General features: G+C 42.4%; 2 protein-coding genes across 2 annotated transcripts; both read right to left on the reverse strand.

Annotated features, from left to right (window-relative positions):
* Positions 1–355: 355 nt before the first annotated feature.
* Positions 356–5,693, reverse strand: LOC310872978 (heterogeneous nuclear ribonucleoprotein U-like protein 2). Its single transcript, XM_083785202.1, has 11 exons — positions 4,797–5,693; positions 4,518–4,588; positions 3,968–4,219; positions 3,708–3,820; positions 3,304–3,567; positions 3,033–3,155; positions 2,824–2,925; positions 2,440–2,608; positions 1,915–2,142; positions 595–644; positions 356–498 (listed from the first exon to the last, which is right to left on the reverse strand). Exons 1-11 carry the CDS (start codon positions 5,504–5,506, stop codon positions 400–402), a joined length of 2,181 nt encoding a protein of 726 aa, XP_083641328.1. The 5' UTR covers positions 5,507–5,693; the 3' UTR covers positions 356–399.
* A 401-nt stretch (positions 5,694–6,094) lies between these two features.
* LOC310873393 (transmembrane protein 179) lies at positions 6,095–10,958 on the reverse strand. The gene is made up of 4 exons (XM_083785763.1): positions 10,460–10,958; positions 9,302–9,439; positions 8,009–8,087; positions 6,095–7,831 (listed from the first exon to the last, which is right to left on the reverse strand). Exons 1-4 carry the CDS (start codon positions 10,780–10,782, stop codon positions 7,637–7,639), a joined length of 735 nt encoding a protein of 244 aa, XP_083641889.1. The 5' UTR covers positions 10,783–10,958; the 3' UTR covers positions 6,095–7,636.
* Positions 10,959–11,393: the final 435 nt, after the last annotated feature.

Raw genomic sequence — 11,393 nt, forward strand, 5'->3', positions numbered from 1 at the left:
GAAAGCAGTGAGTGCAAATCGATCACCTTTTGCTCAATACTTTGATTACTTTCAGCATCAAATGCAGTACCATAAAAAACACATGATTTGTCCCGTTAGTATTCCTATAGCATAGAATGTTCCTTGTTGGTGCAGTTTTCTTAAAGGAGTCGACTAGGTTGTGACTGGTCGCATACATTTCACACCTGTTAGTCAGGTTTCACGTGACAAATAAAATAAATCACTCATCTTTTACTTTCTCTAATGACAACCTAAAACATGAATCTTGAACAAAAAACAAACTAAGTTGTCCGTTAACCTGATACTAAAAATTATCTAATTTGTTAAAGATGATAGATATCCATTTAAAAATTGAGAGCTCATCTCTTCAGTTTCATCTTTTAGAATTTTACATGTTCATTAGTAACCCTGGTAAGTGTTATAGCCAAAGTTTCCACCGCTGCTGTTATAGTTCGCGCCGATGTAGTAGCAGCCCCGGTCTGGATAACCCAAGTTACTCTGCAATGTAAATGTTGTGAAACATGAGGATGAGAAGCTGTATATTCATGCTGCTGCTATGTATTAAGCACTTCACACATAAAATATGCTACTCACATATCTTTGCTGCAGTCCCGATTGCTGGTTCAACCTTGTGCCATCCCACCCTACAAAAATCAGAATAATACAAGACTTAAAAAATAAGGGCTTGAAAACAAAGGTGCTCAACTTTCATTGAATTAGCCTGGAAACCTGTCTGTCAGCACCACACTCTTCTTACAACACTGATCATCATCTGATGTTTACGTGGAGTGACCAGGCTAAATGGGGCATGCAAGGCTGACGTCATGGTAGGCTGTCACGCCTACGGGCGCCATCTTGGATGTGATGGCCTACATATTAGATCTGCTTCAAGTTTATAAAGTTGGTGTTTGTAGTGTTTAGTGCAGTGGTAGAGCTCTTTCAGTTTGCCAAAATGGGATTTATTAAGCCTACTTGAGTACTTGTGAAATACAAGTAGGTCAGAATAAAGGGTTTAAAATAGATAATGGACTAATGTAACGTTTCACTGCATTCCTCTCACTGCCGCCGCCTCTGAGTGTGACTTTTCTCTCTCTTATCTCACACGCCGTTATACGTTCGTGTTTACGGGCCGATTCATACTGCAGTAGATGGGCGACCTGTTTCCTACCTGGCTGCTGCTGCTCCATCTGTCTAAAAGTGTCAAACAACCACGTGGTCATTTAATTATTTAATATCTCCGACCGACGAATGCAATGAGTTAAGCTCGGCTATAGGTGGCTAACAACAAACTAGCCTGCTGCCTGCAACAGTAAACCGCCATTTATTTACTGCAGAGACAAGTTAAGTTTCCCCTCTCCCTTAAGGATATGTCCGCAGGCCCAGGCCGTAGCGTAACGGTCTGGGCACCGGACTGGTAATCCAGTCGCAGTGTGCCGCGGGTTCGACTCCCGGACCCGACACGGCCTTTACTGCATGTCATCCCCCCATCTCTCTCCCGTTTCCTGTCAGCCTACTGTCTGTCCCTTCAAAAAATCAATAAAAGGCGTAAGCCGCAAAAAAATATCTTAAAAAAAAAAAAAAAAAAAGGATATGTCCGCATGCACAACTCACTCGTCCAGTAAGTTGTAAACATTGCCATCGCACGCGTTCTTTTAACACGCCGTGTTTTACCATAGTTATGTTTTACACTGTACACACTTGCTTGTAACATTGTTGGCTTAATACTTTTGACGCACTGTTTTTATATATATCCGTTGGCCAGGTATAGTGACTATCACCTTCAAAATGGCGCACCCCCCGAATTTGCATACCAAAGGTGCGAGGTTTGTGCTATTTCATACTAGTGGTGAGGTGTGGGATTGGCTATCTTGTCAATATCTTATACTGTCGTCATCCTGTATAGTGTATACTGACCATGCATCCCATTCCATTGGCTCTTATGAGTCGGGGGAGGACAATATGGGATTGGCCTGTTCTGTCTGAGGCGGTGTTTCTTCTTTTCTCGTCTGGCAATGGGGGGAAGCATGCCGCGTGCCCCCTCTTTATATTTCTGAAGGAGGACTTGTGCCTGTTCATTGGGCAGCTCAACATACTGCAACTCCTCCAAGAGCTCCCCCTGCTGCTCTGGCAGACTGCAACTTGCTGGAGAGAAGAGACAATGACACGTCATTATGAATAGTAGCAAGATCTTTCATACTCTGATACTGCCTTCTGTGTCAGCGACATTATCTGAAGCCGAAACCACACCAATGCGACCATTATCCCCAATAGCAGTTGCAACTAGTTGCATTGGTGCAGTTTGGCCTTAAGAGCATGGAGTTTGTTCATGAAACATGGTTATGGTTTAGGTTACATTGTGCTGTTTTACGGGGCAACCTTATCTGTAATACTTCTCAGGCCAGGATTGTATCTATCAAATACTATCACAATGTGTCAGACCTTGTAGTTTGAGAAGGGCAGTGTCTGGGATCTCCTCCCCTTCCCGTCTCTGGTGCTGTTCCAACCGTCTCTGCCACTCCTCTGCTGTGGGGAAGACCACCACCACCCTTCGCCTGAAGCCACTGAACAGCTGCAACTTGTGGCGCCGTGCAGAGAAGAGCACGTTGGACTGAGGACATAGTGTATAGTTGTTATTTAAGTGTTTTACAGCACTTTAGTAAAATACAGACATAGATAGGATATTGTAAATTTAATATTTATATCCGTGATTCTATCATACAACTAAACCAAAACTCATATGAAATGTATTTATCTGCATATTACTATGATTCACATTTTAGAGTTCACTGTAGTCTGTGTGTTAGAGTTGGATACTTTAATTACCTGGTCAAGGATATAGTTTCCTGGAGTGTGAGCAGCCATCTTGATCAACTCAGTCACACACTGAGAGGCCTGCTGTAGCTGGCTCTCCCTGTTGCCTCCACTCTTTACACAAACATACAGATGATCAATCACATTTGATTTATATAACAAAATGGTCAAGTATTAGGGAGCTTAAACTGCAGCTTGCCTAGGTCAGAAGTAAGACTTACAATCATACAGGCGACTACCGCCTCGGTACCCAACAGTTTGAAGTGTTTCCCTGGCTGCTGTTTAATGTGATCTTTGGCCCAGTGAGTCTTCCCAGAACCAGGGAGACCCACCAACATTATCACCTGGAGAGGGACAGAGAAAGATTTTAAGAAATGATGAGAGATCTGAAAATGTTCTCTGGGAGGATATGTTACAAAAGTAACAGCATATAGATAGAGCCTCAATGTAAGGCAACATATTTGCCATCAAAATACCACAGCCAAGCCTCACCTCACACTTTCCTATGGGGGAAGGAGGCCGTGGGGAACAGAGCATATCTTCTGTAGGCAGGGATGCAAGTGAGGTGCAGCCTGGAGGGCCGGGGTACCAGGGAGGCATTGTGGAATCCAGGTGAAAGCTGACGGAGCAGCCCTTACAGAGGACATGTGGGAACAGGGCACGCCCCAGGAGCACCTTGGAATCCAGTTGAAATGCAATCCCCATGGCACGTCCGTTCTTATGGTAGGAAAGTTGAATGCAGCTCTCGTAGAAAAACTACAGGCGTACACAAACAAAACGCGGATGTCATGTACAGATTTCATGATCTCTCTAATAACAGACACAACTATGTATGCTTAACTATTCTACATATGACCACAGTACAAAATAGACATGTAGGTGAAAGTTTTACTCACAGCGTAACATCCAATGACATCACCTTCCGAGAAGGGTTCCCCAAACACCACCTCCTTTCCATCAGAGACTTTATTGCCCCAACTATCGTAAGCATAAGATAAGTCCTCTTCACCTGTGAGTTGAAAGGCCAGAGTGGGGGGGGGGGGGGAAATGGGATTGACCCATAACTATTTTGGTACATTGAAAGGTTTAATGCAAAAAAACAAAACAAATAATCTAAAATGAATGCTTGTCCTTCCTACTAGTTCCTGGTACTAACCCAGCAGTAGAGGGCTTTCAGCCACTGACCATCCCACTCTCAGGCCGAAAGGCTGCGGGCCTCGACAGGACGTCTGCTCTTCTGGACCTGCAACCAGGAGCTTCCTGTCCAGCCTCACCTCAAATCCCACCTGGCCTCGCCAAGCTCCATGGCTCAGCCTGCAGCCTGACCACAGTAGTGGGAAACGATCCCAGAACCGTGGCTGACCACAGGAACCATCAGGACCCACTTCAAAGTGAAGGTCACAAGTATCTGTGGGAAGAGCGACATATATGATACTATCTATGCCATCAATGTCCAATGCAGACCAATAATGTGTAATCAATTACATTTTCATTCAATTCTAAACCACTTTAACCAGAAACTGGGGATGTAATTATTACTGAAATCACCTGGCATAACGTTGGTCTGGAATTACAGTTCTATGGTCATTATTTGTGCAGAATAATATACACATTAACAATGAAGAACAATTTTCGGTAGATGTGGCACAGCTCTGAAATTCAACATTAAGCAACAGCCGATTATGTAGTCATTTTGAGAGACTCACATCGATCCAGTTTGACTTTCTCTCCCACGTCCACATCCTCTCTCTCTGGCGGAGGCTGTGGTGATTTGGCCCTGGTTGTAGTGGAGGAAGAAACAGATGGTGCATGAGGGTGAAGTAGGCTACAGCTCATCCTAGTAGAAAAGTTTTTTCCAGTAATAGCAGATGTTTGCAGCACGGCACAAAGTGTAACACTGTGAGCTTATATCTGCTATTTTTGAGGATTTTCAAGGGATTCCAGCACAAACGCAAAGCCTGTCAACGGCCTCTCTTTTGTCTTACCTTTTATACCGAATCTCCTCTTTGAACTCATAGAAAGACCTGCCTTTGTAGACCTCCCCCACAAAGAGAGGTATGCCTCCCTCTTCTTCTGTATCATGATGATTTATCCTTCCTTCCTCCAACTCTCGTCCCTCCTCCGGCAGGGACAGTGGGTCGTGGCTTGAATCAGCTCTTACGGAGCTAGACACAAGGGTTGTCCGGTGTTCCGTGTGTTCTCGAACTACTTGTTGGATTGAGACCGTCTGACACGCGGCGGCCGCGGGCAGCTCTGTTTCTGTCATAAAAGTCAATATTGTCGACTCACCAAGCAGTTGCCTTGACCCGGACTGAGGACTGGTCTGAGTGGCAGTGTCTGTGAATTGTCTTGTAAACAGACGTTTGCACGACGGCACATACTCTTGTTCTGGATCAGAAGTAACGTTCGACTTCGATGTGACAATGGCATAGGGTTCCTGGAGATCGGGCGATGTGGCGACGACGTCCATCGGCGCCGTTGTTGTTGGTGGGCAGTTGTTTTGTATTTGTCCATCATCTGTACTGCTGTTAACAACAGTTTCGCTGTCGCATTCTCTCGATTGCAATCCGGCTTCAACCGCAGACCACAGTCGACCCACGAGTTCAGCTTTGAGTCCCTTGGTGTCCAGTCCGAATTCTTTAAGTTTGACTCTTAGTTCCGGTACTTTGAGCTTTTTTATTTCCGTTAACTTCATTTTTCGTAATTTATCGCTATCTTTGTTCCTAATGCAATATACCGTACCAGTCTAGAGTAGATAACGTCGGTAAAAGACGGCAAAACACACGGTAAGAAGACACGGGCGAAATACCACAAGTGAAACACCAAAACAACAAACACAATTCAATATGGTGCCTTGTCTTGTGATTGGTTAAACTCGTCTTCATCCTTTTGCGATTGTTTTTGAGCAGATTACGCCTACAGCACCATCTACTGGTACATATCAGCATTCGGACTAGCGGGCGTGCATTTTGAAAAAAATGGAGGCTATATTTAGGGCCTACTTATTTTCGTATCAACCAATTTAATATATTTCTTTCCACTAGTACAGTAACCGTCAACACCACTTTGTACTCGATCCCCCCACAATAAGCCCACACTGCCATCAAGGCAAAGACTGATTCTGGGTACATTCTGAATAAATACTAATAGTTTTGGACACCAATAACTAGTGTTGGGTTATTAATTAGATACATAAGATGATATAGTTTACTACTGAACTGCTATACTGCAATCTGAATGAATATCTTTACTCAGAATTAACAGGACAATTGATCCAATAATAAGTTCAACAATAAATACAAAATCTAAACATATTCTAATCCATTTTGAATTCACAAATGTTTTTATTGGACCGAGCAAATGCAAAAACAACAAAAACACAAGGATATATAAATATTCACCAAACAGGCATAAATGGTAACAAAAATAAACAACAATGTCAAACATATTACAAAACAGTTAACGTGTTCAATTCAAACAAAGACAATACTGTCTCATCTTGGTTCACTTATTTACTTTTACTGCTCCGCCATATGTGTGTCATTACAGCTGCTCAGGGTAGGATACCATATCTAAATTAGGCTCTTTCGATTTCACCGAAACCTACTATAGACCTTTTTGGCTCAGCAGGAATCCTTCTCACAATGAAAGCTTTTTTCATTCATTCTGTCACCAAAATTACCCACAGAGTGTGGGTTAACTCCTAGAGAATTGGATCAAGCCGTCATTGTGGTTAAGTTAATGTGCAGGACTGACTGCTTCATATTGTAGTGCCTTCACCCTTCAGGCTGCATCCACACATATGGCATCATTCATACAAGTTTATAAGAAGAGTGAAGAGAGGACAGTGGTTTCCGTTACACAGTATAGAGAATAGATAATTCACATCATACTCACACAGTGAGCTGTGTCAACAATACAGTGGCTCTCGGCCACATCGCCTCAGTGCAGTATCTCAACATAGTGGAAGAGTAAACAATACAATACTGTATGTGTATTTTCCCTGACAGGCTTGCAGTGTACAAACTTGCAAAACACCACAACTACCTAGCATAACATAACATAACCCATGCATATTAAATAACGCTGACACTGACAATGATGTCACAGTCTGTGCAGCAACAGGAGGTTACTGTTGGTCGTGTGGTTGCAACTTGCAATCAATTTTGTGAATATGATGCACAGACATCAATGTCACTGTAACGATCAAAATTACCAGGAGGATACGCTTTGGCTTGTGGAAATAACACTGTAGTGAATAGACTAGATCACTAAATGCAATTATTTAATCTTTTCTAGATTTTGTTTTGTTATTGTTGATGTTCTGTTACATTACTTTTAACCCGTATGAGACTCCAGGTATGAGTACCAGAGGATTTAGACTGATGCAAAACTAGGGTAGCAGTACCATGCAAATTTGGGGAGTTTTGGCCACATTCATATTTTGTGTCACCATAATTGTGTTATATTAATGTAACTATTATATAATAAGATATCATGGCCTGGTCCATAGCTTATGTGTCCATATTCTACAAGCTCTATGCTTACTACATAAGGTAATCTATGGAGGAATAGGTGAATAGGAATGGTGATTATTACATGGGCATTCTGTGCTTTCAAGCACAGAATGCAGGCAGACTTGATTGCCTATCAGTTAAATGCTTTCATTTATATTAATCTTTAACTTTAATGTGCCTGTAGTAAACAATGGGTAGAATTTGAATTTTTAGGGTCAATCCAATTGGTTGGTGTAAATGTACTTAGGCCTAGGATTGTTGGGTTGAGTTTATTATTCTGTGGTTCTTCGGCTAAGAAATGTCGACATTTAGACAAAAATGGTGGGCGTTGAGGGATGGAGGGGAGGGGAGGGGGAGCCATCGGAGGGCGTGTGTCCTAAGAGCATTTCCTTCTCTCTGGGCATGCACGGCCCAGTCATGTGTTGGCTGTGGGAGTGGTAGAGACGCAGGAAGGCTATGATTGATTGGGTGAGCCACAGAGCTGTGACGAACCACAATGATGCCTGAGGACAGAGGGAGACAGACAGGCAGACCAGATCAAATGCATGCACATAAACACAGTCAGTCAAGAACACTAATCAATTACCCTTAGAAAACACTATTTCATATAACAGAATCAGAAAATTTCCCGGAGAGGTACAGTAATATGCATAGACCGACTTTCAAATAATCACCCCTACCTGTGCAAGATTTAGCTCTGTGTAGAAGGAGGAAGTGTCCACGTCCAGGTAAAGGGGGACAGACTCGGACTCTGCACAACTGCACACAAACAAAACATAACTGGGTGAAATAGACTACAAATTGAACACCAAGATGAATAAAGCCTGATTTATAATTAGTTCTGCGTTGGTGTCAAATACGCAAAATAGCAATCTCACAATGTGTCGCAATGCAACATGAGTCCTGAGCTTGTAGATCAACTATTTCCGGTGACCTGGCGTTTAACTAAGTATAAATCAGGCTTAACATTACAGTGCCTGCATCCTGGTCACAAGCGTCTATCATTCTGATAGATAATGATAGATGCTTGTGAAAAATAAAGAATGTTGTTCCATGAGTAGCCTCGATACCCAGGCTTTATTTTTTATGAGTCTAAGCTGCTATAAACACAGTGAGGTGCACTGTACAACACACAACATACACAATTATACTTATTGTTACAAATGACAAGGAGAATAGCACTGTCGTCATTACCGCTTGATTACAATGTAATCATGCAGTAATGATGACATAGTGCTATTGAAATTGAATTTGTTAGATTCAATGAAAAGTTTGACTTTTTGCCCAAGAGACATGCGAGCCACGGTAATGCTAACCTCAGCAGATGCTTATTTGCAGCAGCCCATAAAACACTGGGGTAGCCAGTGAGCAGCATACTGTGTGTACAGTATACTAATGTTGTATCTACATCGATTCGAGACAAGATTTAGTATTAGCCCAAAGATTGTTTCGTGTTGGCAAAATATTTAGTATACCATATTATTAATATTGTTCCCTGTTTGGCTGCTCTGACACCTCCCTCACGCTGCGGCTGCTGCCATATACTATACAGCAGACGCTCATGCTCGCCTCGGTACACTAGTAGCCAAAATAATTATTTCAACTGAGTGTTAGACACCCACTGTACCTTGTTTCACAATCACTAAATGGCTTAACGAATTTCTATCACTGATACACTTGGAGAGGCTGCGTTGCAACGGCTAGGACAGTCTAGCAACATTTGAATATATATGGGGCCCTATTACGGCTCACCTCGACTCCACTGTATAACTGCTGATCTGCATGCCCTGCTACTGTGTATGCTCTGTTTCAAAACTGTTGTATTCATATACCTCATTAGTCATTCTAATAGGCCTGTCACTCGTTTATTATACACTATATAGTCTGGTGTATGTGTCATTGTTATGTATGTCTTGATTCTCATGTCCATAAAAAAAAAGAATTAGTATTATTTATAATATACATATTATTACCTGTAAGGGCGTGTGTTGTCATCGGTGACCGTGTCACACCAGGAGGCCAAGCCCAGTGACAATGTCATGCTGGCTCCTCCAGACAAGAAGAGCACACACAGACTCAGTAACACCGTCAGGAAGGAGGAGAACAGGGTGCTAATGAACAAACACACATGATAGACAATTAGATATGGGATAAAACACAATATATATGACAATAAACAATGTATTTATAAATTACATTATCTTGCAGAAAGCCTTTGAATATTTTCACTCTATCCAATGCTAAGAAGCACTTCACCTACTGTGATTATTGCCCACACTCCATCTCAGAATCTGATAAAATGCTAACTGTCCCATGTTTACCTGATGATATTATTTTATCAGGCCATGTTTATAGACGTTATTGGCTCTTTATTATGACCATAGCACCCATGGAGACTAAATATGATGATATCAAGTATCAACATAATGGTCCCAACAATATAGGCTAAAATACCTCATTTGGTCTTTTCTGTAAAGGTGGCTAAATTCTGGAACTCTCACCTGGAGAAAACTAGAGTAGGCCTACAATGTCAATGTTTTAATAGAGGACTTAGATTATCAGATTATGGCTGGCTAAAACAGTGCTCACATGGATAGATTATGACTGGTTTACTACAGTTGTCGGCTAAATCTTTAAGCTTACTTTTTAAAATGCACATTTTACTTTTATACTTTTATGTACGGTACTTCATTTGTGAAATATAGGCCTGGCCTACACACAAAATCTGAAAGAATCCTACCTGTGGCAGGGTGGGCACTTCAGCAGAGACATACAATAGGCCTACTATATTCACTCAGCCTGCAGTGCACGTAGCCTACAGTAGGTCCTACGACTCCTATTTATTATTTTGCAGGGGTGACTGATGTATCAACTCCTAGCCAAAACGCAATACGTGCAGAATGCAGACCAGTCGAGTCACGTGCTCCAGTGTTTTATTTGGGTAGTAGTATGTCCTCCTGAAATGCCCCCAGCCCAAATATTATTATATTATTATATATTATTATTCTGATACTGTAAATTCTCAGTCTTGAATGATTGAAATTGAATCTACTACTCTTTGTACACTAAAACACATCATGGGTTTGTCTGATGTGGTGTGGTGTCAAATTGTTAGCTGTGTGTTTATTTACTCGTCATGTCGTCCGTGGAGATAGAAGAGACTCCTCCAGCCTTGCGCGGCACCATACAGCACTGTGAAAATTCCGACAAACGTAGCGAACTGGCACGCTGCTGGCGGACCCCACTGCTGGACCACCAGATGAGAGATGTCCCCCGGCTGGCCCGTCAGCTCCGTGCGGTTCTCAGTCCTCCAGAAACCCGTGGAAAAGAGCGCACAGCGCCCCTTGAACGCGGATCCGTTGAGAGCCAGCGGAACGACCACCAGTAGCCCCGCCAGGACCGACAGGGTGTGGGCTGCGCAGTGGGCCAGCAACAGTCGTCGATCGAGCTCCATGTCTGAAGTTCAATGGCATTAAACAAGAAACTGGACTCTGAATACAGTTTAGGTTGTTAAAAAAATAATTAGCATTATCAAATTCCCTTGTTATTTCCAGGCCAACCCAACGGCACCCGGGCGGGGTTAGGCAGCGGTCTATTTACAGCACAAGGCAGGCATGGATCTGTTTCTGTTATACAACGCCCCTCATATATTACAAAACTTGCCAGCGATGACGCACTCGCCACACGCATGTCTGTTTTGCCTTGGTGAGACAGACGATCCATTCTGTGCATTATGCTCGTTGCAGACAGTGCGTGCAAATTATTTCAAGCTGGGAATGCTTATTGTCCATGTGGGTTATAAGTAAGTGTAATAGCAACTATACATACCTAATGTTATGTTTCATCTAAAATTAAGTTTAATATTTTTTGGCCTATCTGGACTTCTTGGAAAAATCACACCTGTGTGAACTGAGTGGTGCATTCTGTCCAAAAATCCAGAAAATCGTTACACACTATCTCTATAATCATGTGTTCAAGATGGATCTGTCCCATATTTCATATTCCATCTTAATTGGCTAACATTGGCTTTCAAAGTTTGCAGGATTGGCCCTTTTGAAACAAAAA

The sequence above is a fragment of the Protomyctophum parallelum genome (assembly GCF_964188405.1).
Source record: "Protomyctophum parallelum genome assembly, chromosome: 16".
Lineage (NCBI taxonomy): Eukaryota > Metazoa > Chordata > Actinopteri > Myctophiformes > Myctophidae > Protomyctophum > Protomyctophum parallelum.

Coding starts and splice junctions, on each gene's coding strand:
- LOC310873393 (XM_083785763.1), bottom strand. CDS start 10,782: ATGGAGCTCGATCGACGACTGTTGCTGGCCCACTGCGCAGCCCACACC. Junction 8,088..9,301: donor GACAACACACGCCCTTACAG/GTAATAATATGT, acceptor GTTTGTGTGCAG/TTGTGCAGAGTCCGAGTCTG. Junction 7,832..8,008: donor CAGAGCTAAATCTTGCACAG/GTAGGGGTGATT, acceptor CTCTGTCCTCAG/GCATCATTGTGGTTCGTCAC.
- LOC310872978 (XM_083785202.1), bottom strand. CDS start 5,506: ATGAAGTTAACGGAAATAAAAAAGCTCAAAGTACCGGAACTAAGAGTC. Junction 3,821..3,967: donor TGAAAGCCCTCTACTGCTGG/GTTAGTACCAGG, acceptor TTCAACTCACAG/GTGAAGAGGACTTATCTTAT. Junction 645..1,914: donor CCAATGGAATGGGATGCATG/GTCAGTATACAC, acceptor TGATTTTTGTAG/GGTGGGATGGCACAAGGTTG.